The 26888-nt window shown below is 44.0% G+C and overlaps 1 protein-coding gene across 14 annotated transcripts in view; it reads right to left on the reverse strand.

Annotated features, from left to right (window-relative positions):
• The window catches only part of FOXP1 (forkhead box P1), a 376781-nt gene that overhangs the window by 68319 nt on the left and 281574 nt on the right, over positions 1-26888 (reverse strand). For 11 of the 14 annotated variants that reach the window (XM_077184567.1, XM_054640153.2, XM_077184573.1 and 8 more), the window contains 3 exons: positions 7389-7526; positions 6212-6301; positions 813-972 (listed from right to left, as the gene is read on the reverse strand). In XM_077184567.1, coding sequence (XP_077040682.1) covers positions 813-972; positions 6212-6301; positions 7389-7526 — 388 coding nt within the window. Of the gene's footprint in view, positions 1-812; positions 973-6211; positions 6302-7388; positions 7527-18168; positions 18301-26888 lie in introns of those variants that run through there. The other 3 variants (XM_077184572.1, XM_077184577.1, XM_077184575.1) reach the window with 2 other exon arrangements.

Consider the following 26888-nt stretch of genomic DNA (forward strand, 5'->3'; position numbering starts at 1 on the left):
CAAACCCAGTTTAAAAAGTAAAATAATAAATTTAAGCCAAAAAATAAAAGAGAGAATAAAAACCCTAGGTTATAATCACTGTCAAAAGTATTGTGGATTTAAGTAGTGCTTTCAGTGTATCAATGTCTTAAAAAAATAAAATAAATTGGGATTTCAGCAAAGCAGTAACTTCTTGCAGACTGCAGGACTGAATAAAGATGTAGGAGGATCTAATTGTCAATAACACCATTAGAATTAACTGGAGTTAATCCCAATTTGCCTCAGTGTGGAGGAAGGAACAGAAGCACCAAGGCAGTGACACCAAGGCTGTGGAGAGCAGCCTGTCCCCTCTCCCTGGCAGCCACAGCCAAGGGCACTCAGAGCTCCTCAGCCTGCGGGTCAGAGCTGCTCTGTGCCAGCTCATGGCCAGGCTGGGACCAGGAAGGCTCAATCAACACATCTGGGAAAGGAAAAGCTGCTCTCACACACCCTTAGCCATGAAGCCAGCACCAGGAATCAATAAAGACTCCTCCTGTGAAGGATTCCGAGCCCAGATGATCACGACCGGCAGCTCTGAGTCTGCCAGACCGGCTACAGCTGTGCAAACTGCAAGTGAACTCCAAGCCCTCTGCACCCTGCCAGTCAGAGCAGCCCAGGATTGCAGCACCGCCCTTCTCAAAAAATACCTCCATAACGCCCACCCTGCCCGGCAGAATCCTTCTGTGCTTATTATCCTATGAGCTTGTGAGCTCTTTCTGTCCTTCCCCCCACGAGACAATTCTGTGTGAGTGTGCACCCCTGCCCTGGCTCTGCCACCCAAGCCCCTCACCTACCTTGTGCAAGGGGTTGCAAAGGCAGAGTAGGCTGCCCGGGCTGGATGGTCAGCAGCCCCTGACGCTGCAGAGACAGGAGGTGCTGCTGCTGCAACTGCTGCATCTGTAAGAGCTGCTGCTGAAAGGCCAACTGCTGCGTGGCCACTTGCTGCTGCTGGGGCTGGAAAAAAAAAACAACAGAAAAATTAAAATGCACACTTGTTAATACAAGAGCAAAGCAGAGCATTCACAGGGCTCCTTGCCTCAACTTGCTTCAATTTCTGATGGCAGTCACTGGGTATCAAGGCCAAGCCAGTGAGCCCACCACCCCTGGCAAAGACCCCAAGATGCTGGAGCTAACAGAGGGCTGCAGATTCCCATCTCCAGTGGTTAGCTTTCACCCAGCCTAAATCCCTGCTGCCATCCTATGTATATAGCATTTCTTGGTCCATGTGTTCATGTTTCACCCCAGACATGTCTGTGTTCCAGTGGTGGGTAAAGCAAATGCTGATGAAAATCCTGGGTAATTCTTTGAGGCAAAGAACATGAGAATCACACCCCATGATCACATCACACTTAGATGTAACAAGAAACCCTGCACTGTGCTCTGTTTGCTCATTCAAGGGCTGTCTCAACTATTAAGGCAATTCGACTGGCTTAATTTATGGTATTTTATACTCACTCTCTTCTTCATCCATCAAGCCTCACAATACTTTCTGTTACATTGGAATTATTCTGTGCTGTATTTAAGGCTGCTACTTCTGCACTTTGAAATTTTTAATTATTCTCACTAGAAAGAAGATGGAGTTGCTTTACTCCACAGGGATGTGAACCTTGAACCTTCGAGGTGTAAAAGAACATGTTGCTTTTCTCACTACTGTACCCGGAGAAGCTTTTAACTACTCTGTTTATCACTTCTGACATAAATAAATGAGAAAAAATCAGACCTTTGAAGAAGAAAAACTTCATCTAATATTGTTAATTAGCCATGACAAACGATGAAATAACATTGTAAATCTTTCATAGAAACAGCCACTAGATTTTAATTACACACATTCATAATTTAGCAAACAACATCTTACTTGAATGTGAGTGTTTAATATGTACAGTACTCGAGGCTTCAGAGTCCTTAATTTTGTTCAGTTAAGGAAGCCTCTAGGTTTTGCTTCCATGCTCATCTTGTGTTTTATTTGCTTTGTTCTTTAAAATCCATGAAAGGCTTTGCATTTTGATAAATATCTTTTTATTTATTGTACAATGACAGGAGGAAAACTTTTGTTGTGTAAAACATCAATACATCATGCCAGTGTTTAGCAGTTCCTTGTGCTAGCCAAAAAAAATTAATGTAGATTTCCTTAGTAATTATCTGAGTGATAGAAAGATAATACAGTGCAGTAGTACAATAAATAGAAGGAAATTATCTAATATCCCTAATCTGCTAGGAATCATATCAAGGTGGAGGTCTTACACACATTATGGCTAACAATTATGGAAAGAAAATTAACTCTTACCAAACTGCACACTTTCACAAACAAACTCCAGCCAGATCCCGAGCTTTCTGTCACCTTTCCTTGACACCAAGCCAGAGGATCACTGGCCCCATTCCCTACTGGTGTTACAAAGGGAAAAAGTCCCACCAGAGCTGCTGGAGCACGACTGACAGACACCAACTGTGGGTTTGACCCCCACCTTCTTGTGCCACCATGCCCCATCAATCCTAATTTTGCAGCTGACTTAATATCCCCAACTCTGAGAGTCAGCCATTCTATTCACCTTATTTATAAACTCAATTTATCTTACTTCCAAAGAAAACCTTGGACTTCAGGAACACATCTAAACAAATAGGTGTTTGGATATTCTGAAACTCGGAGAGTTTACATTTCTTTGCAACAGCTTGCTCTGACACATCCATTTGTTGCAACTATTTGCAACAGCACCATATGCATGCAGGCCCCAGCAACAGTTGTATTGAGCTAAAGTAACGTTTGCCTCCATAAATATTAATTTTAAAATATATACACTTAATGTATTTATATTAATAGATTTATATTATTAGTACTAGTAGTAAGCTGTGTTTTACCTATTTGCCGTAAGAGTGCAAAGTTAGCACACAGGGTTTTTTTAAAGAACCCCTTTATATCAACTGAATGATGCCCTTTTGGTTGTCTTCTCAGCTATCCTAAGAAAAGCTCTTGAACACACTCTACTTTGAAAAGCCAGGATATAAAAGTATACAAGGCCCATTGTCCAAGAAAGAATTTAAAAGCAAGACACGTTGCCAAACTGCGCTCCCCACCCAGTTACCAAACACAGGATACAAGGCAGTTTGTTTACTTCTCACAATTGAATGCATACAAAAAAGGTCTCGGTGCAGTCCTGTTGTCAGGTCAGTAGTCAGTGTTAAAATGCTGAAATATCCTGATAAAACTTGCATTTTTGATCCCCTCCCTAAAGCTTCTGTCAAAGGTCTGTTTTCCTTTCTTAGGTTACTCCCTACTGCCTAACATAAACTGTCACAGTGCCGGAGGACAAACGGCCCTGCTCGGGAAACAGCGCGCTCCGTCCAGCGCCGCGGCTGCGCCAGACCCTGAGCACCCCCTGCCTCTGGGCAGCCCCGAATTTTCCAGGGGAGAGCAGGAACAGGGCTGAGATCCCTCCCAGCACCTCTGCCCCTCGCTGTCGGGCACTGCTCAGCCTCTGCTACCCCGCGCAGCCCTCGAGTAAAACCCGCAGGAACCTCGCTGGGCTCTGTCTGCTGCTCTGCTCGGGGGTCGGGTCCCGTTCAGCAGCGGGGCTGGGGAGGTTCGTTGTGTTTTCCTTTTTTCACGAGACCACAATAGGACAAGGCACTCACAAAATGACTTGGGGGATGCCGTACATGAATACGCTTGTTCCATCTGTCAAGGTACAAGCTCAGCCCTCGTTAGCACGGCAGCCGCCGGCCCCCACCACGGCACTGCCTGTCAGTTTTCAGTGCCAGAGGGAGGGGGAAGAAATAAAATAATACAAGACCACCTTTTCCATGCTAATTTAGCAAGAATAACCTCCTTAAGCTGGGCTGAACAAACCTGTGGGGTGAAATGCATTGTTGAAATGGATCTCCACTAAAAGCATCAGCAAAAATACTCCCCCCCAAACCCCTAGGATAAGCTGGAGAGAGTTAGGTCCTTGTTCTCTTTCCAGCTATCGTGTTAAAATGCTCTTCTTGAAACAGGAAGGAGTCCTTTCTTATTGTTGCTTTCGCTAGTGTAATATCAGAAGTGTGACCACAGTAAATCAGTGTGTTAGATATTGAAATGCCATCACATTGTCTAACTTCCCTTCTTGTCTTTTTTAACACAAAGTATTTTTTTTCTTTAAGCTCCAAGCCCTCATCTTTGTGTCTGAGATGCTCTCCTGTCTGACAACAGCAATTTAGAAGAGTTAACTTTTATCGTTCATTCTGCTGTGTAACTTTCCCCTTCAAATTTCTTTATCTGCCCTCTGAGCTCATCTGAACTTTCATGTTCTCCCAGCATGTAGGCTTGCATTCAAAACTATGTCTAATAGACCAAATAAGAGGTTAATAAGAAGTGGCAACAGAAAGAAAAAATACAATCCCTGGTAACTGATAAGAATGACAGTGGCAGCCCTTTATTGTTTGTCTTCAAATATAGAGTTAAAGATCTTTAAAAAACTAAATTTTGACGCCTTTGAAAAGAAAGAAGCACAAAATAACAACAGGGGGTTATTGCCTGCCAGCCACAGGGGAGAAGCTCCATAATTCTTATTCTCCCTTTTGAAGGCTGTTAGAAATCTGATTCAAAAAAGCAACAGCAGAAGGAGAAAGCCTCTTGAGGCTATCGCCATTTCCTGTGATCATGCATAATGCGTTTCAAAAGTGGGTTTTTACCAATTCTGTTGATCAATTGCACCTCCTTCATATTCCCTCTTTTTTCTGCTGTGTTTACATCTGATGTGACTCAATGACAAGCGCTGTCTGAGACTGTGAAACAGACCTGTCATGTTGATTTATGGGCGCATCAAACCACGACTTGTCCAAACTGAAGCTCGCAGTTCATTAATTAGAGAGTTGTGACTTTGAAGTCAGCTTTCAGACTGTGGTTTTTAACATTTGGCTTAATTTATATGCTCTTGAATGTGGATCTCTAAGGAAAAAACTGAAATTCCCTTCTTGTCTTTGAACTTCTTTTGACCGCACAATAATCATTTCTTTGTCCAGAGTGATGCCTGCATCCCAGAGTCATTAACGCGCATTGAACTGCCACTGATGAGTAAGCCCTACTGAATTAGAAAAACAGCCAGCAAAACAAAGCTGAGAGCATTCTGCACAGTGATATCTCACAATTACATGCCTTCCCTCCCTGTGCCATTTCCATTTTAATTACTGTTAGTCCTTTAGATTTACATTTTAGACACTTTTTAATCTGTTCCCTTTTTATTATAGTGGCGCCCGTAAGCGCGCTATGGTTAAGGTTGTGTCAGCGTTTCCATTATAAACCCCCCTGTTTTCAGGGGTTTATAACTCAGCTGGAAAAATTCACTCTGGGTTGAAACTTGGCACAGGTGGCATGATTTGCCGAAATTTCAAGGGGAATGGGGAGCAGAAATTGCTGCATGCTTTGAGCAACACCCCTTGACAGGTGACACAAGCGCAGCCGCTGTCACCGGACATCACCCAGTGTCTCGCGGCAAGAGGCAGCTTTCTAGGATCTACCGAAGCCAGCACTGATGTCAGGTTAAACAGGAAAGTCTCAGACTCCTCCACACTTATCAGGTGGGCTCAGCACCTTAAAGTAAATGTAATGCAGGAAAATTAAATCTTAGCACACCAAAACCAATGAAGCTTTGGATGTGACAGGTATTTTGGAAGGAAAGTGTATCTGAAGGACAGGCAGAACTTGCCCTGGCCTGTCCCCTCCAGTTATGGACCATGGCAGCATCAGAGCAAGGTCTCCTGCCACCTCTTCTCCGTGTCACCACTGATGGTGCTCCAATGTGAGGAATGTGCAACCAGAACCTCCCTGACTGGAAAGTGCAAAGCCAAACTCAACACCTCTCGGCATTCTGCCTTGTTTAGAGAGGACAGCAGCGATCTGGGCCTGCTGCCTTGCCCCCTCCCCTCTCCACCATGACTAACTCCCCAAAGCACTCTCCCAAGATACAAGTCTAGATGCCTGCTCCAGGACTCATACCAAACAGCAAGGCCTGGTCCTCTGCTATAAAATATGTGGCAGCGAGCAAATGGAAAGCACAGGAAAACACAGGCGAAAACAGGACAATAATTCTAAATCTGAAAGCTGAGGCCCGATAGAGTCAGTTCAGTTGTGCAATCATTTATAAGATGAATGACAGTTTAATAGCCACTAGACAGTCCCCAGGGATCTGTGGTTTGAAAGTAAAATGGGTATTGTCTGTACCTCTTTAGGCTGTTTTCCAGCATGTTGTTGCTGTAAAAGTTGAAGCTGCAACTGTTCCTGTTGTTTCTTATAAAACTCTTGAAGCTGCTGCTACAAAGAAAAGGAAAGATGGTAAGTAACAAAGTGGAGAGCCAATTCAGTGTCCCTTTTGGTGTAACACACAAACTGTGATTTGAAAAATAGCATCCTTTTATCTGTAATGGTCTGACCTTTAGTTTGAAACTCAACAATAAATTCAGTGCACACTGACTATTCTTGGCATTATCGTTTGAAAAGTAATCTCCAAAATGAACTGATGAAAAACATACCATTTTCTACACAAACTAATTAAAATAAGGCAAGGAATGACCTTTGATTGTAACAACAAAGCCAAAATGCCCTTGCTGAGAGAGCCTGGCGGATCTCTGTTGTGAAACACACATGCTTTCTAAATGATAGGGTTTGACTGTATTAAGTGTTGTTCAATACATGCATAGACATCCTGGGAAATACTCTCCTCCTCCCGTTCCCCAGATGTGCAGTGCGCAGGCAGCGCTCCGGCTGCGGGCAGGATGGAGCCTGGGAGCCAGGAGGAGCAGGCAGGGCCGGGCTGGGGGGATGCTGACACCCACCTGGGCTCCCTGAGACCCCGCTGTGCCAAACCCTGTGATAACAGAGCCTCGGGGCTTGTTGGTGGCCAGCTTCCAGCTGAGAAAGGACCACGAGCTGCAAGAAGCACTGACACACAGCCCAGCATATGTTGGCTGAAATCAAACAGGCTTGCAAACCTCTCCACTTCTGTTTCCACAGCCCTTTACGGTTCCAGATGGAAATAACGAGGTCTAAATTGGGAAGTATGGCCCTTCTACCTTGTTTATTCCAATTAGTCAGGGCACACCAAGCCTTCTGAGGGATGCAGGCAAAAGCAACAGGGACATCTGCCGAAGTCCTGACACTTAAATATGCATCTGTATTATTTAGCTGATCTTGGAAACACTCCTAGCACTGCTCTCTGGATTTGTTTCCAGTAGCTATTTCTAGAATTAAAAACAAAAGAGCAGTCGTTGCAGCTCACAGCATGGCTGCTCCAAGGTTCAGACCTGAGATGTGGGCAGCTTCTTTCCCCAAGAGTGTTCCAGGAGGTGAAGCCTCCAGCATCCATAGGGGCCACCTGAGCAGCTGTTAAGGAAACAATTACCTGTTGAAGCATGAGTGCCTGCTGCTGTTGGAGCAGGACTTGGAGTTGCTGGGGAGTTAGCACTTGTTGCTGGAGGATCTGCTGCATTTGCTGGGGAGTGATCACTTGAGGTGTCATCATAGCCACTGACACTGGAACCTGAAGGCCAAGAGGAGACAAAGAGGGTCAGAGCACATCCCCAGAGCTCCTCCATCATCCCCATGCCAGGGGAGCCCAATTCTGGCATCAAGGGGGCTGAAGGTGAGAGTCCTCACAGCCCACCCTGGCCAGCACACAGGTTCTGACCACATCTTCCCGGTGACTAAATTCCCCTTTTGCAAAACACTATTGGATGGAAATTCCTTAAAAAAAGTAATATGGTAAAGATTTATTTATTTTTACAAGAAATCATCATCTGGGTCCTTTCCCTCCCAGAAAGCCCTTGCCTCCTGTAGAGAAATCCAACAGCCAAATATCCCACGCTGATGGGATCTAGACCCTATTACGACAGGTTTTTCAGAAAATTGAAGGAAGGTTCAGTGATGTGAATAACAGCACTAGACTCCTATGCAATTTTTACAGAAAGGCCCTACCACGATGTCTTTACCATTCCATATTCACCCAGCATACAGATGTCTTCAATTCTTTCATATTATGTGAGATACCATTAAAAGCCGCTTTCCATGACATTTCAGTGACAAACAGCTACAGTGATGAACTTGATAGCATTTCATATTTGCAACTGTTAACACGTTTCTGCACGGGCATCTTTGCAAGGAACCTGTACACTGTATCTGAAAGGATGATGTCTTGTTCAGATAAAACACTGACATTAAAATGACAGGCTGTCTTGGCCAAGGTTACACAAATTGTATTCAAGCGGATACCTAATGACAATGCTATGAATTCTGCAAGCTTTCTAGAATGTAATTTAGCTATTCAAAATAATCACTGCACTTGTGTTTAATTTGCAGACTACATGAGAACCATTTTGTCAGTCCCAGTAACGCAAGAAGACTATTTCCCTAGAAACCCACCCCTCTACCTCCACTCCAAAAAAGGAAAAGAAAAAGAGGGGAAAAAACAATAGAGGAAAAGACAAAACCCATATGAGTTTTAACAGTAATATTGAAGCACCTTACTTTTCTATAGTTTTAAATCAAACACATGACAGCACAAAACTAAAAGCAGTAAAGGATATACTTTGCTAAAAAGGATCTCCTGTCATCTCATGTATTACAATAAAAGCTAATAATATGTTTAGCACTTTTTCCGTGCACCACTTTTAAAAAAAATCAGCAGACAATAGCTGATCAGAAGATAAAGGAGTTTAAAAAAAAAAACCTCCAGTGTAGTGGTAAGCAAGAGAGAAATGCAATATTAATTTTATGTAACATAATGTCTTAATATGCAGTTTATCTTGACTTTTTCACATGATTTGTCCTGTCATTTGCATAGCAAGCTCTCATTCCTAATTTCACAGTCATTATGCACTGATGTCCTGATTTCTCAGCATCACTAATCTTGATGAACTAAAAATGGTTCCTGAAGGTCAGACGCATGTACAGCGCACATCTCCCCGTGTTGTTGTGTACATGTCGTGTGCCAGGGCCAGACACTGCCTCCAAAACATTTGCCTGAGCAGAGCCCAGCATCATCCCATGACATCCCATTAATGCCAACATGGCGAGGTCCTCTGAGCACTCCCCGTGGCACAGCATGTTCCCACATCACTGATGGGGTGGGCAAAAGGAGATTTAATTATGGGACAAACACCTGAACCACCAAAACCAGTGGCCATTCTCTCATGGTGCCGTGTCCCTGTACCTATGGGAAAGCCATCACCCTGCCACGCAGGACCAGCTCTGAGGACACTGAGTCATCAGGATGGGTAATCCCATTAATTCAGAATATCTTAATCCACAGTCTTTTACAAACTTTTCTGGGAGTAGAGAATTATTTAATTAAATCCTGCATCACTATCTTTGCCCCAAAGCGTGACTCACCTTCATTATTCTCATCCCCAGAGAAGTTTACTTTACCCTGGGGTTTGTACTACCTCTTATTGAAGCTGGACCAAGCAAACAGAAGAGGAAGCATGCTTAAGTATGTTTTCTGTGCCCTTCTTGGAAGATAGACAAGACAAATACTCTTCAGTCAGATTTATGACGACAAGCAGGGATGCAGACAGGAATAGGGTGGGGTGCTGTAAACCCTACACATCGGTGATTAATCCAAAGGGCTGCATTCTGCCGTCAGCTGGGCAGGGACAACTCCCATTCACTTCCATGGCCTCTCTGCACATTTATCTTGGGACAGATCTGGCGATTAGGCCCTATCTTTGAAAACTGGCCATGTACCTTCCAGTAACAAATCTCTTAGCCGCACACTCCTTGCTAGAACAGAAGCACTTAAGCAGAAAGAAAAAAAATAATGCATGTATGTACTGCACACAGTCACAGAGTACAAGTACACAGAGTACGAGTTTGCGTTGGTCCGTTTTACTTCATTTTACCATCTGAAACCACATTTTCACACCACACCTGCGCTTCTAAAGAAGGTGCTGCCTTCCATTTATAAACACAGCTAACAGCCACATTTAGCCACGGCCTGTACTTTAGTTTATCACAAAAGCAACTTACGGAAACCTTGCACAAACAAATCTAAATGAACCAGAAACTATTGTGTTAAAAATTACAACACACATCCCGGACGAGTGTGGGCACACACATACAGTCTGAGGGACTTTAAATAGTTAAGAATGATGGCCTATATATCCAGTCTCTTAACTCCCAACGTCCAACTTTTCCATGTAGCTAGTCCCTGGTAATACTAGGAATCAAAGGGCATGCAGCACCAGCAATAGGCTATTATAGCCCACACTTTATTACCCATTACTACCGAGGTCATTAGCGGTAAGAGTGATTGTACCGGTCTTAACCTATTGATCATTGTAACTACTATCATTTAATCCCGTGTTGAATGTCTGGAAAGCTGCTAAAGGCACACAAGAGAGAGTGCTTTAGTGATGAGAAATATAGCCAAAGCTTGGAAATTACACTTTGATTCATAAAATCTAGCCAGTGGTTTAAATCAATAGTATTTAAAACAGTCATGTAAGTTCTTAACTACAGCTCTCTAATATTTATGGGTCCCTTTCTGAGTGTACTCAGTCAAAACTAAACTTTATTTTAGATACTGTGCAATATACTTTACATTATGTTAGATAAAAAATATTTATTTCTGATATTTTGTCTGATAGTAAGTGAAACCTAAACCGAGAGCTATAAATTAATTTTAGATTTCTATCTCTCAGATGTCAACTTAAATGTGTTGCCAAAAAAAATTACAAACCAACTTTAAAAATGACTTAACTGTTTAAGTACATGAAAATGAGCATGTTTTATGAGTTAACAATGAATCACAGAAGGCAGCCTATGAAGAACTAAAATAATTCTGTCTTACTGCCTTCAGGGAGTTGAAGTTCAAATTAAACTACTGGCAGATATATTTAAAGAATGCTAAGTTAGCATGCAGAGAAGAAATCAATCTTTTATTTTTTTCTTTCAAGTTGTTTATTTCTGTTTTGCACTTGAAACATGATTGTTGTTATTGATATGATTAATGAACTACTTTTGGTATTGTTGACTGATAACAATAGGGTGTGGTAGATACCCAGCTGCATGTAAACCTGGCAGCAAAGGTAAAAATACAGCTGCAATTTGGCTTTGGGAGCTGTGCTAGTATGGACCTGCTGACATGCTAATACCATCAACGGCAAAAAATGTCTTTAATACTCACAATTGTCTTCGTTCACTGTTTCTGTTTCTCCCAGGGTTTTGCCTCTGCTCCTTGGCATTCCCCAAAGCCCTCCCAGCCCCACAGTCCCCTCTGAGATCCTCCCATTTCAAGCCCTAAAAACGCCCTATTTTGGCAAGACTGACCAAGAGAAACTTCCACAAACTAGGGCCAAGCTCCCCTTTAACTTCCCCACGAAATTACAGCAGGGATGCATTTGTCACTCCTCCACACAACCCAGACAAGGGTCACGGGGATGAAAATGATTTAGTCCTATTTAATCATCTCCATTCCCTCATTTTTGGTGATATTAATATAATTAAATACTAGCTAAATAATTTCAAGTAGTTTAATCTTGTATGAAGTAAAAAAAAAAAAGGAAAAAAGAAGAATGCCATTTTCACACCCCGTGCCTCCGATGCTGGATACGGCTGTAGTCCTGTTAACTGTTCAGCAGGCATGCATGGAAGATGGGGAGGATTTCCTTAATTCATAAAGAATAACTCTGCCAGAAAATCCTTTTCTCCTGCAATCTATGTTCGAACTTGATTTCAGTCAGCCCTCATACCAGGCACCTTGGATTTCCAAACAGCAATTCTTCGGTTAAAGATTTTGTGATAAAAGTTAAACGGAGCAAAACAGCTGAACACAGAAAAGAACAAGTCGCTGAGGAACAGTTAAAAATACTGAACTACAGTAAAAATAGCTACGGCCAGACAAAACCAAACAATGAACTTGAGCTGTCCTATTAGCAAGATATTAAATGCAATATATTAAAAATACAAAAAAAAATTCAGGCAAAACAACGCAAAACAGGAGAAGATAAAGCACTGACACCCTGGCAAGCAGAGAGGCACGATGCCACCAGCCAAAGCAGAGCCCAGCAAAGGAAGAAGTGCTGAAGGCAGGCAGGACCTGCTTCCATCCTGAGACTAAAACGCTTCTGACACAGTATTTCATCCTCCAAAACCCCACGCCAAACGCCACTGTCGGAATTATTCACGCAGGAACTGCAGTGCTGGTTCATTATGCGAAATGGAATCTCACTTTTAGACTTAGTTCTTTTGCCATAATACAGCACAGCACATTAAGAAAGGTAATGTTTATTATATTAATGTAAAATCAGCTAAGTAGTCTGTCATTAGCATAACTGTGCTCTCTGTAACAATACAACTCCCTATTGTAAGAGGGAAAAAAAACCTCCTTAAAATTAAATTAGCATTTTATTATTATAATTTTGTTTATCGTATTTTATCAGGAGTGAAGATCTCCTTCTGACCCACAGAAAGCACAACGATGGGCTATGCTGACATTCCCTGGCATGTCAGGATGTCTGCCGTCTCTTGCATTCTCTTCTAGCTGAGGAAAAAAGGGAATATTTTCGTATTTGTTTACAGAATGAAACATCTGATCTTATCTTCCACTTCTCATGCATACCAGGTTTCTCACTAAGTGCCAGGATAATTGTTTCTGCTATAATAAATACCCATTTAATTTGCATAAAAATATAAAGTTTACATAAATTAAATCCTTTCTACATCTAACATTTGTCAAATAGAGACTAAACCAGAACATACACACACACATCCAAATACCCCTTTAAAAAGATGAGTGAGATTTTAAGCTTGAGATTACCATAATAATTTTTCACATTTTAAAAAGTTACCATTTTTGTTTCCATCTCTAGCATGAAGGGAAAAATTATATAACCTGCTGTACATGGTTTGAAACAGTGGTGATTTTATAATGATTCACTTTAAAACTAAAAAAAGAAAAAAAGGAAAAAAAACCCTGCATTTTTTTCCAGAGTTTAGGAAGGGAAATGTTAGATCAACATATTCTGCCAAAAAAGCCTCAAATAAACCAAAAGCAATCCTGCTTAGAAACATCCAAAATACCCCTAAAGCCCTTGAAAACCCTTTGAAACCCTCTCTCCCAAACACCCTTAATATACTGAGAATGATCATGGTGTCAGTCTCCTTACATTTGTGTATTAATTCATACATACATTATGGAGAGCTTAATTAAATAATAAAAGACCATGATTGAACCAGCAACACTTAATATGCCCAGAATTTCATGTGAGTGAAAGGGAAGTGTTATACAGAGGAGATTTTTCTTTTTCTTTTTTCTTAGGGCAGATTTTAAAGAACTGCAACTCCCAACAGATTTCTAGGAAGGATGAGCCCCCTCTACATCCCTGGCTATTTTTTCCTGCAAGAATCAAATCCATAGCTGCCTGCTCTTCAAACCCAGGGCATTTGAGATGACGTACAGTGTCGTGGCCAGTTGAAAAAAAAAATTAGTGATTCTTGGAAAAAAAAAAAATCCACCTGGTTAAATCATGCTGTTTATTTCCCACACAAACCAGAGCTCTGCTTAAACACTCGGGTTGGCTTTGCCACTCTGGTTCCAAGTGACGCCTTGGTAACAGTTGTAAACTTTATTTGCTTAAAAATGTGCAGGTTTTCACACCTATGGCAGACACCTACAGCTGAACATCACAGCTAAGCACAACGGTGCAAATTAGATTCTAATGAGAAAACATCAGTTGCTTCTTTGACAATTTTGCCATTCACTGATTTACTTCTAATGAAGACGCACTCCAACCAGCCAGCTCGCCGTGTTAAAGGTCAAAGCACGTTCAAAAAAATGCCTCACAAAATCAAGGCAAATGGGAAACCCGCAAAGAAACCTTCTCATAAAGTGGTGTGGCAATTAGAGTAATTGTGCAAAAAGCCGTCTTCGGTAAAAAGTAAAAGAAATTAAGCTGCCACTACTGTAACAGGTTAGATGAAAATCAAAATTTAATGTATTCTCCCTTGTGTCATCTTGTTTTGTCAAGACATCAAATAGAATTGGAAAGTACAAAATAACAAGCCCTTGAGAAATCACAGAAGCCGACCTTTTTGATGTTGTTGGTTTACCTTGTTCTCAGTTATTTGAACAATGATGTTTCAGATTTAAGGGCAAGATAAAGCTTAAAAATTAAAACCCGTTGTCAGTTTGGGGAGGAGGGGTTGTTGTCCCTCCCAAATAACAGAGCATCTTACCTAATCAATGAAGGCAAATCCGTCCGAAACTAGTGCACAGAACAATTAGCAATTCCACTTATTTGTTCAATATTCAGTCTGGGTTCTATAACATTCATTCAACTTCAATACAGACTACAGATCCTCCTGCTAGTGCAGGAAACCGCACTGGAAAGGTTAAAAAGAAAAAAAAAAAAAAATAGAAGAAAAAAAGGCTGCTGGGGCAGAGATATTTGCCAGTGCTGCTTCTCTCCCAATCTCTACACAGCCACTTCAATCTGCAGATGAGTATATGGTGGATTTTTTTCCCTTTCCTTTTAACTGGAAAGCGAAGCTGAACAAGTAAGCACCTTATAAAAACAAAACAGGACAGAACATTTTAACTGAACTACAGCAAAGTAGTTTCCAGTAATGCAGTTCTGCTTTCAATAAAACAAACAAACTGCTTAAAACCAGCCAAGCCTTTCACCAAACAATAACAAATTTAGCTTATGGTGTCAGGACTTTCCCACAATCTAGTTCTGCAGGTGTTGATAAAACTACCCCTGCTACCACTTTTCCCTAGCAAAGAGGGGAGAAAAACAACACCAGTTAGTTATCCTGCTACTGAGAAACCTTTATAGAAAGTAAATCCAAGTGCTGTGTCCTCCCAGCTCACGTTTGTCTACAGCAGCTCTAAAAGACTAAGAAATACAGCGCAGAAAAGCACAGGAGCTTTTGGAACTCCTTAAACTTCTGAATGTAAAAATCCTTCTCCCCTTACCTTTCTTCAGCTGCTGGAGCATGTAATCACAGACACAGAAACCAAGGCATTTTGTACTGAAATAATAATTTCAGGATTTTAAAAACAACTTCATCCTCAAGCAACAAGGGTGCTTGAGCACTGTCAGGTTAAAACGGTGCACAAGAAATCGCTCTGACTGCCCTACCTCGCTTTCAACGCCTAAAGATCCATTTCATCCTTCTCCACACAACTGTTGCAACCCTTTTCTTCCTTGCACACAACTAAAACCAACTCCCCTCGTGCAGACATCAGAGCCCACCGTCCATCAGTACAATCATCCATCTGTGACCCCTCTACCGTGGGGTCTGATCATTGTTCACACCCCAGCACCAATTTCAGCGTGGGGTTAAGAGCTACACTTCTAAAACGTGTGCAGGGCTCACTCAGCCCCAGAAGAACGTGAGGCACCCACACCTTCCTCTGAGCACTGAGGTCCCTGCAAAAACAGCGCAGGGATTTTATTTCTTCCCTGTCAATCCCATTGTATTTATGACTTCTCTTTAGTTCAGCTGAGTGACTGGTCAGAGCATGTCTCAGAGCTTTTTTTTTTTCTTTTAAAGCAAAAATAACAGTGCTTAGAAAAGGGAGGGCACAATGGCACAGCACAGTAAATTGAATGTTAAACAAGACTCAGAAAAAAAAACAAACCAACTGTAGCAAACAAAAAAAATTTCAAAGCAGCCCTTCCTATCATAAGCTTTCTGATGATTTATGGTTTACCAACTCAGCAAGGTTACGCAACACTGCATGCCTTTAGATGCATTATTTGAGTCAGTTGAGATTTAATTAAGATCACAGCCTCCAAAATCCCTGTCAAATGAAAATTCACAGAAGACAATACACTATATATCCTCATGCAGATAGTCTCCATTCCATGCTCTGGAATAACATAAGTTAATCCTCGTTTCTATGGTGGCAGACAAAAGTTCACTAATTTTGTTTTCTTTTGACACTTGTGTTGTTTTCTGTTTTATGTCATGAGATCATTCCCTTTTGAGAGGGGAGGGGAGCTGATATAGGGGGAGAGGAGGGAGAGCAATATGTCTGAATATGGCAGCAGATGTATTTTGACATTCTCACAGCTCTGCTGTGATGTCATCAAGTTTTCATATAATTAACCCCTGCCAGTAAGAGCATCCTTTTATGACATCTGTCCATTGGGAAGAGGAGGAAGGAGTCAGGGAAAAAAGCACAAAAAGTCTTGCTCTCACACTAAAACCAAAATCAAACAAAATTAAATTAAGGCTACAAAACAGCATTTACATCTTCCTTCTGTATCAGTGACTGGCTTTCCCCAATTCATTATCTGCCCCAAGTACCTCCTCACCTCCGAGGTGCTCTGAAACCACAAGCCACGGACGCCCAGCTCATTCCCAGCGCCTTCTCCTCCTGTCGGTCCTGGTGCAGGGGAACCCCTTCACTGTATAATCCAGTTCCTCTATTTGCTAAGCATGAGCACATTAAATAAAACAATATTTCTTACAGAGAAATTGCTAGAACTTTACCTCATTCCACTGTATTCCTATTTGCATTATCTTAATATCTGCTTGCTTATCTCATGGTTTAGAAATGACAGGTGCTAGCGGTCTTTTGTTTGACAGGCCACTACACAAATAACTGTCTTGCCTGAAAGGGCTAATGCACTACTAATGAACAATAAATCAACTTTGATTATAAAGTGTCAGACCAATCAGTTTGCAGTTCAGCTCTATCACAGTCTAGGCCAAGGCAGCTACTCTGTTCAGGCAGGACTCGGGTTTCATCTCTGCAGCCTTATCAATGAAATTTTTTGGACGTAGCCACAGGAGATCACTGAAAGCCCTCTGACAGCAGATTTTCCGCTGGCTGCGAGGAGAGGACAGAGCCTGCTTTTAGAGACTTCCTAGGCTGCTACTACAATAAATATACAATCAACAAAAGCCATTTCTTTACCAGACAGAAGCACACTCTAATGACATACGCACATGTGCACATGTGCTGTAGCCGTGACTTTTAGAAGCAAACAGAAATGCCTTTCAACTTGGTGTAAAAGATGTGCGAGATGCCTGAAAGCTCTGCACATTAAACACACTTACGAGGGGTTCGATCTGGTAAAAAATAATTTAGCAGGCAGGGTGCTTACAGCTCCGGGGGGAGAGGAGGGTAAAGAGCCTCCTCGCCTACTACAGCTACTGCACATGCACAAGGCATTCCAGGATTGGGCCCGGGAGCATCAGGCATGAGAATCAGCTATGATCAGAGTAAAAGAAAAGATTTTTAACATTTAAGTTTATTTATAAAAAAGCAAACTAGCATACGCAAGTCACTTTTTATTAGAAATAAACTTCAGCGATTTATTGTAGTTCACAACTCAACACTCACTGCTAGAATAAATCCAACCGTTTGGTTTTCATAAACAGATCTTGGTCACCCTGAATGATTCACACTTCCTGCCACCAAACTTGTTTTTATTTAAAAATATGAAATGGTAACGTGTCGAACGCCGGCACACGCACCGACAGGACAGTGTCGCGTTGCCGAGGGGCTTTTCCCTGCCACCAGCACAAGGACAAGTCGCAACTCTCACCGCCTTCGGAAACAAGCTGGCCTTGAAGGAGTTAATTGCAGAGAGGAAGAGTGTATATGCACTTTGCTCTAAACTTACCACCCACTTCCTAAGGGTTCCCTCCTCCCCGCCACCACCACCCTCGAAATTTCAGCTCACTCGCACTGCAACGCTGACACCGAGCCCGGCTGCGCCGAGATCCCGTTACATCCATTTCGCCGGGGTTCACAGCACCAGTCAATGTCAAAAACAAAGCTCACTCACTTAATTTCCCCCTGGTAAATTGACTAGCGAATCCATTCAGCGATCCCGGTTCCTGACATTTAAACCTGACACTGTGTTTTATCCGGCTCCGTGCACTTTCCCTCCTTCCTCGCTCTTCTTCCCAACTCCAGCGCTGCGGCACAGCCCGCCCGACTACGCGCACCCGCGACTGTCACGACAGGCGCCAGGCGACACGCTCCGCTCATCACTTCTAAAAAACCCCGGCGAGTAGCGGGGCGCACACGCCGTCCCTCCCTACCTCCTCCTCCTCCTCCTCCCGCGGAGGAGCCGGGACCGCGCGGCTCCTCCAGGCCGCCGCGGCTCTTTCCGCCACTTTGCGCGGGCCTCCCGCCCCCGATCCCCCCGCGGGGCACCCACCTGGGCGGCGGCGGGCGGCGTGCGGCGCGCCGGGCCATGGAGCGGGCTGGCGGAGCGGCGGGCGCGGAGCGGTGCGGAGCCTCCGCGGGCGCGGGCGGAGTGCGGGGCGCGCTGCTCGCGGGCTGCCGCCGCCGCGCCGCCACCCGCGCGGCCCCGCCCTGCGCCGCCGCGCACACCCCGCCCCGGAACGGGGCGCCCCGCGGGCCGCCCCCGCCCCCCGCCCGGGCACCGCCGGCTGGACACCCCCCCCGGACCCCGGGGCGGGGGAAGCGCCGGCACAGCGCGCTCGCTGCGCCCCGGGGGAGAGCCTCCTGCCCGCCCCGCAACTTTCCCGTCTCCCGCGGAAAGTGGCTGTCGCTCTCCTGCTGTCTGCCCGACAGCTCTGCCGCACAACCCCGGGATTTCGGTATCGGAAAATAGAACGGAGAATAATAAAAGAAACAAGCACAAGGTGCTTCTGACCGGAGTGTGCACCAAAGCGGGGTAGAGCTCCCGGCCTGCGGCGGAAGGGGAGCATCTCCCCCTTCTTCCCTCGGCCGTGCCTGGGGACCAGCGGTACCCGAGCCCCCCTGCCAGCCCTGCCCGGGGACATCCACGGCCACACGCATCTACGGCAGCCGAGCCTCGACCTCCGTGCACCCCAAGCCGCTGTGTTTGGGTCTGGGGCACCTCTCAAACGTGCGGTACGCCTCACTCAGAATAAGCTTCACAAACTCAGGCGGGCGAGCTCCAAGTAACGCTTGTCCAGACGAAACCCAAACTCGATCCCCTGTTTGTGCGCTCTCTAACCCAGGGATTGCCACAGACCTGGTGCCCTTTTTTCCCTTCCCCAAAAAGCTCCCATCCATAGCATATGCTGAGTTGTATCCCACAGAAATCATCGAGTCCAACTACTTCATCTCAGGCAGCAGTATTTGGTAAAACCTCTCCCCCCTATTTCAATTACAGTTTTTTTACCTTTTCACATAGTTTCTGAAGACAAAATTGATGCAGAGAGTAACTCCTCGGTTACTTCACGTGCAAGAACAAGAGCAGACAGAGGCTGCCCTACACCATTCCCAGCAGAACCTCCCGTTATTTGCAGGAGTCGGGGCTGTCAGACAATAGCCCCATTAGTGATGCTGCTGAAGAACCTCACAAGAAGCAAAGACAAAGGACCCAATTTACTGACAACTTGTGATCTGATGTTAAATGGGATGCGATACGGATTGCTTTCCACCCTAAAGTGTTTTCGTGTCAGATAACAAATTTATTAATGGGATTTTTTTCAGGTCACAAAAATGTGACCCCACCCTCTTATGAATATTTAATAAGGGACTAAGGGCATCTTTTGCAAGACCCTAAATCTGCCAGAAACAGCCTACATGAATCAGAAAGTGCCTGCCTCTTAAAGGGGCACGGACGCCCTGAGCAGGTCAGCACAGACAGGGCATGGGAACAGCCAGGACTTATCCGTGTTATATCTGTGCAGAGTTGAGCACACACGTACACACACAGCCCCCGACACACCGGGAGCTCAGCAATAACATAAACCATAAAGCATGCAACACGCTAGTAATAATTATCACCTGTGCTTAAGAGAAATCCTTCCTGTCCTGGACTTCAAAGTAATCTCGAGGAACTTGGATTGCTTTGGGAAATACACAACAGAATACACAGACTTAAACTTTTCAACAGTTCTCTTGTGGACCACCTCCTCCTTCCTGCTGTATTTCTAAGAGAGTTGCTGTGGCAGCGTTCCCAGCAGCCCCGACGGCAAAGGAGCAGCGTTTGGAAGGCTCTGAGTGCTAACACACCCTGACCAACTCTGCAGCCAAAATGAGCAGGGGGCTGCATGCCCAGGCAGTCTCTGCAGATCATCAGGGGATGCTCTACAGATCCTAGCTGGGAAATCTTTTGATCCATCTTGTTTTCCTCAGCAGAAACTTCTCACCCAGACAAGCCTCAATCCTATTCTCACATCATCAATTCTTATTTTCCAGTATCACCATATCCAGGCACACAGCTCAATCCAAGGCCAGTGCCCTCCTTCTGTCCTGGTCACCAGCTCATCACACACCTGTGAGCCAAGCTCTGCATTACTCTATTTATAAAAAAAGGGGATTCTATGAAGCCTACCACTTTGCTCAAGGCATTTCTCTTCTTTCCAGGGGCAAAGAAAAAGTGTAATGTGTCAATGCAAGCCCAAAGCTGTGTGAGAGCTTCATGTGAAGCAAAAGCAGCGCTGGCTCTGGCACTGACAATTCTCCTGAGTCTTGGGCAAGCCACCTAGGAATTTTGGTGGCTCTAGATATTTTTTAAAGTCTCTGATGTTGAGGATGCCTCTTTCTCTGAGAGCTCAGTCTGCAGTGTTTCTGGCCTGGCTTTGCAGTGGCCTGCACCATTTCAAGGCAGTCAATGGCCCCAACATCTCTGCCTCCTCATCTGCATAACAGGGATAATATGACTTGTTTCAGGATCTTCTATAGACCAATATTTGCAAAACACTTTGAAAATTGAAAGGTGCTGTCTAAGCACTGAGTGCTGGCCACAGAACCTGCAAGCCGTATTTTTAAAGCGTTTTATACCCTTTCATATAAAAGCTTCATACCTGCAAGCTCAGCCAACATCTGCTCTGGGCTAAAAACTTCAGCCTTAGTAACAGAGATGGTAGCACTTATTAAGCAAGGTCACCATGAAATATAATGCATTTCTAAGCCAGCAAAATATTTTAAAAGACCAAGAAGAACCATAAACTCCCACTTTAATTCCATTCAATTACAAAGAGTCATCACAGACAGAGACCATCAGACAGGGATATTCAAAACAGAACACATAAAGTAATACATTAAAAATAACTGGGAGAGAGCGTGGCAGACTAGATGGCTATTTGGCACTGTGTGCCCATGGGATCTGATCCATATTAGGTGGTGGTATCTTTTACCTAGGTGAAAGAAAATTATCACTGGATACTAAGCTCTAAGGTCCAAGTGAGAGGAATAGATCATGAATTACAACAAGTATAGTGGAATAAATGATTTTCCTATGCCATTATTTTACATGTACACTTTATTCACAGACTTTTGCAGGTACCTATCCATGCAGAGACCTCAGACTTGCCTACAGAAAAGCCTCAGCTGCCTGCAGGGCAGGGAAGAAAAAAAGAAAAGACATCCACAAAGTGCAATCTTCTCCAACCAGAGTCAACCTGCCCCAAATGAGTCAATTTTATGTCTAGTTCTAATATGAGGCAATTTCTACCTAAAACAGCAATACATCTGCACTTAGTCCTTGAGACGTTCTCCTGAGCAGGCACGGCCAAACAGGTCCCACTTTGCACTCTGGCAGCTGGTAGTGGGCCAAATCCTGTGCCCTGCTTCCCAAACAGAAATTTGGGAGTAATTCAGCTGGATTTAGGTGCCTGTGCTTCTGTGGCACAGAGGAGCCCACCCGCCCAGCGGGGCCACGCCAAGCCTGGCACGGGCAAGTGCCAAACCCTGCTCAGCCCTCGGACTGCAGCCATGGGCTGCTGAAAAACCAAACTGCTGTTTGCAGCTCTGAGGGAAAGAGGCCATCTCGGATATTATTCCCACTCCTGGATCCCCAGGCCCATTTTTGTGGGGTTAAATCATATTTTCCTGTTTTGAGAATGCTTCATTTTCCCTTGTTGCTGTTTGAAAGACCTACAAAAACAAATGGGGAAAACAACTGACTAAACAGGAAACAGTGAAACTTACAACCCACAAAGTGCTGAGAAAAAGGACAAAGTAAACAGTTTTTTGGGTCATTTTTAATAATCTCAGCTAATGCCCTCATGGTAAAATATCTGCAGGCAGAAATGTGATTTTTAGGCTGATGGTGTCTAACAAAACAGAACGCCAAAGCAATTAACATTTCAGTAATCCTTGTGTCTCTGTTACTCTTCTTTTTTTTTTTTTTTTTATGTGAAACTGTCATTTTTCTTAGTGGCCCTGCAAATTCTGCATGAACAAGGCTCTTTAAATCCTCTCAGTGTTGTACAATGGTTTAAATTTCACTTCATGGCATGCTTTAAATTACCATTCACATCTTCATTTAATGCATCATTTTATAATGCCAGTGTTACTGGTTAATTTATATATACACAGCAGGATGTGTCAACATTCAGGTGAGTTATGAATATGATTGTACAGGAGTTATGGAAGACATTTCAGCAAAATTATGGTTCCCTCTAAACATAAAAATATTAATAATGAATCAAACATCACAGGTAAACAACAAATTTTATATAATTGCTCCCCCCCATGCTTCTAGATAAATAAATAAATAAGTATGGCATCATTTTTGCTGTGCATTCATATTTGATTGATCTTAATAAATTGCCATCTCCTTTCCTAATAAACTGTAATCTCTTGTTTCCGCCACAAAGTAAAATTTATTAGCACACTCTTCTACCAGCAGGTCTGCATCACTCACAACACAGTGTGCAAATTGTTCCATGTATGCTTGGGCATTATTCATAATTTATTTTTCTGCCCCAAAGTACACAATATATTGAGAGGTAATCACCACTAACTGTTCTCAGTTACTTTCCTTAATTATGTGAGATGACATTTATGTCACGTACAGTAGAGGAAATGCTGCAGTTTCCACTAAAACTCCATTTTTTAATTTTTTTTTTTTTTTTTGCCATGGGTTGAAACACAGTGTTCACACAGAGAAAACCTTCTTAGGACAGGAAAGACTGGGGGTGGTATCGTGGTATCTGGTAGGAGATGGGAACACCTCCACTTGAAAAGAACAAGCCCTGTCTACCAAAATAACCCACTGGGCATGACAACAGCGATGGCTCCGAGAGGAAAAGTAGGTGTTTTGTCGTGATGTTAAAGTTGCCATGGTAAGAAAAAAAACCACAGAATGAAACATCAACAAAACAAATGTCAATCAAACACATTTTTGCCTGTTAAGTATTAACCAGTGAACTCCTGGCCACCCCAGATCATCTCCTGCCCAGCGTCCCAGTGCAGGCAGGCGGGTGGAGGGCTGGAGCCACCCCAGGGTCCCCAGCTGGGTGTTTTGGGCTGGATCACCCCGGTTTGGGGCTGGTGTGGAATGCACTGCTGGAAGCACTGCCCTCTCCTGGTAATCTGCCTCTCTCATCAGGAGACTTAATGCTTCACCTCACTCACAAAGGATCCTCTTTAAAAACCCAGGTCTGCTTCCACAACAACTCAACCTACACACACGAATGTATCACCAGAGATATAAATTACAATAAAACTGATTAACTATGGGTCCCTTTAGGTAGTAACACCTATCAAACCATTGTGCTCACAGTCCAGAAGTGCTGAGTTCTGTATTCTGGTACTCCTGTGAGAACATCCTCTATCACCACTGGGCATTGTCATTTTTCACTCACTCTGTTGGGAACATGTATGAGAGTATTTTCAATGTATTTCAATAAAACACCTTCTTAGCAGTAATGGGCCACTGTTCCCATTTCAGTGGTCCCTAAGGTTTCATGATACAGTTTATTTAGCTGGCTCACAGTTCCAAGTTTTCTTCCAATATTCAAAAGCTATTTTTATTTTTTTTAAAGAAGGCAGCCAAGGGAAAAGCTTTTTCTCTTCTTTAAAAAGCAGAACAGTTAAGTTGATACATGCAACAACAAAACAACCCAAATTATTTCCTAAAGAGGTGTTTAGTCAACAGCCCTCGTGTTAGATAGGAGTGCACAGAAAAGCTGTGGCACTGCTGGTGCTACACAGGGATGGACTCTGGAAGCAGCACTGGGATCTCTGCTCCTGCTAGAAAAAGCACAGTGACTCTAGGAATCAAATGCATATGGAAAAAGAGCTTTTTAGGAAGCAGGGCTTGGTGAGGACATGTCCTCGTGATCACCACCCTGTGATGCTACAGAGTGTGCTTCTCCTCCTCCTCCTCGCTGTCTCTGGGTCAGCAGCAGCCCCTCACTAAGCCCAGCAGGACAGGGAACGGGAGGGGAGGAGGAGGTGTTGCTGTTTTGGGAAATCAAGGCTGCAGGGCAGGAGAAGCCCCAGCCTCAGCACAGCCATCCCCTGGCCTTTGGCCACGGCAGTGATTTTGACGGTGCCCATCTGGTTTCACATGGGCGAGACAGCGGCAGCCGCGCTGGCTGAGCAAACAGCCCGGCCACAGGACTTTGCTCCCGGTCCCTTGGGCTCATCCCACCGGCTCAGAGGCCTTTGTGCATCGCTAAGCAGGGCTCACTGCCTACTCTGGGCTTTTCCTTTGTACTTCAGCCCTTCACAGCGCAGTGCCACCATCTATCCCTTCATTCCGAATAAACTGGCCCCAACTCAAGGACAGGGCTCTCCCTCCTGCTTCCCTTCTCCAGGCAAATGCAGCTCCTGTCTCTGAGCAAGGGTTATGATCCATCAACATTTCCTATCCAAATCCAGCTGCTGCTTATTCTGATCCTTTCCCCTCCCCTCTCCTGAGCCACAAGAAAAGAGAGGATGCTGAGAGGCAGCAGGTCTTAGAGCTGGAGAGGATGTGGTGTGGCAGCCAGGACCTGCTCCTTTGCTGCACCCATCACGGCAAAAGATAAACAAGTAAATAAAATAATTTTTCTGTGGTCCCTTAAAGACAAAAAAATTGGCTTCCTGTAGCAAGACAAATCCCTCAAACGAGTCTAAAGATTTTGGGTTGGAAAAGCACAAACTCACTGCAAAGTGTGTAACAGGAGAGGAATACTACAAAAATTGATCTCTGGAAGGAGACAAAAAATCTCTGCCCTCAAACTCATCAGCTTCTGGGGTGGAGGGTGGCAGCAACTTCACCACACAGAGCCCTGAAGGAATTCAGGACACCTGAGGCACAAATCCTTCACTCGACTGAAATTGCAGGGTGATTAAGCAGAGAGAATGTAACTATCCAAACTGTAATTTGGCCAGCACAATGGATTTAACACCCCTATTCTTGGGAGGAAAAAAAAAAAAGTACTGTATTTGAAGTTCAAAATCTAATTAACTATTTGAGAAAAAGAATTCTGTTTTTAAAAGAAAATTCCTAACAATATAAAGAGAATTAGTGCCAAAGTTTTTGAAGAACTGCATAAAATGGTATGGAAAACGTATGATATTGTAATAATAGGAATGACTGGATTTGCTCAAATGTTCCTTATACCTTATAATACAAGAATAAAATACAGTGTAAATCCTTCTATCTACGTAAGTTCCCTGTACAGAAAAATCTCTCCTTTAATAGGTTTACACCTTTAACATGTATTAGTTTGGAAAAGTCCTAGGGTATAATTACACATCTTGGCTTGGCATATTAATAGCTGTTCCCTTCATTTACTGATTTCTTTTACTGGTCAATTTGCTGTTTTACTACATTGCTCTTACAGCTTGGCTTCCCCCCTGTGCTGGGAAGGGCAGAGGGGCCGAGCTGGCCACGGGCTGTGTGTGCTGCCTTGGGGAGGTGCCTTTTGATACCTTGAACCCGGCCATCTGCACGAATGATGCTCGTCTGGGATGTGGCATTTGCATCCAAGTTTGCCAGCGAGCTGCAGGTCACAGGCAGAAGCAAGCAGAGCTGCCCTCACTTCCAGGAAAATCTGTGCAGAAATACTCTACAGGCCCAGGAGAGAACGAGCCAAGCAGGGCTTGGTGCCACCTTGCTGGTGTCCCTCCAGTGCCCCCCCCGGAGCAGCTGCTGCTGCCAGGCTCCTGACCTTGCATCCCTCCCCAGGGCATTTCCTCCCAAATCCCCTCTGCCACCTTGCATCCCTCAACTCCTTCCTTGCTCAAGCTTTTCCTGTTGTCCAGGTTTTGCTCTCTGCTCCCCTGGAGCTCCAGCCCTATTGCTCCTCCTCACATTCCTCCCCAGGGCTGGAGAGACCTGGAGAGATGCTCACCTGGGACAGGATGCTCTCCTGGCTCCATCACACACCTGGGAAAGGACCATTTTCCCTGTGATGGACAAGGGACACACCTCATGATCTGTGCTGCCAGTCTCCACAGGTTGCCTTTGCATCTCTCAGCTCCAGACTCACAGCAAAGTTCACATTTGCTAAGCCTCTGTCCAGTTTCTACAGGTTTTTCGACAGTTTAAGGGTTTTCTTGTGTTATAGTGGAGCCATTCAGTTAATGGCTTCTCAGCACTGCCATTATAAACCAGAACTTTTCAGGTGTTTATTACTCAGCTTTAAAAATTGGCTCTATGCTGAAATTTGGCAAACGAAGTGTCAGCCTAGGAGAAAATTTTATTTTTTGCCAATTTTATACTCTTAAAAAAAAAAAAAATGACCCCACTTTGCCCTCCATAAAAACGCAGCTTTTGCTGCCTCAATGACACTGGTGAAGTAACAAGTCAATATTGTAATAGTGCCAGCAGAACTGAGTGATTTAATGCCTAAAATTGCTTTGAAGGTGAAGAGTGCTATTGAGCTGCTAATTATTAACCATTATTACTGATCCTGCCGCACAACAAAGATGCAAACAGAAAACAGAGGGAATATGAGACATCACTGAGAAAACAAGGCAGGATGGGAATGAGGGCCCAGTGCTGAACACAGAGGAGCTGCAAAACAAGAGTCAGGAGTCTTGGCAGGGTGGGATCCTCCAGCCAGGGCAAGAAGAATGAACTGATATGGAAATATTATTTTTCGTTTTCCAGGACAGTATTTCAAACACAAATAAAATACAAATGACACAGTGTAGCTTGCTCCATGCCAAAGCTAGCAACGGTGTGGGATCAAAATCAGCTCTAAACCAAGC

The sequence above is a fragment of the Agelaius phoeniceus genome, chromosome 11 (genome assembly GCF_051311805.1).
Source record: "Agelaius phoeniceus isolate bAgePho1 chromosome 11, bAgePho1.hap1, whole genome shotgun sequence".
Classification (NCBI taxonomy): Eukaryota; Metazoa; Chordata; class Aves; order Passeriformes; family Icteridae; genus Agelaius; species Agelaius phoeniceus.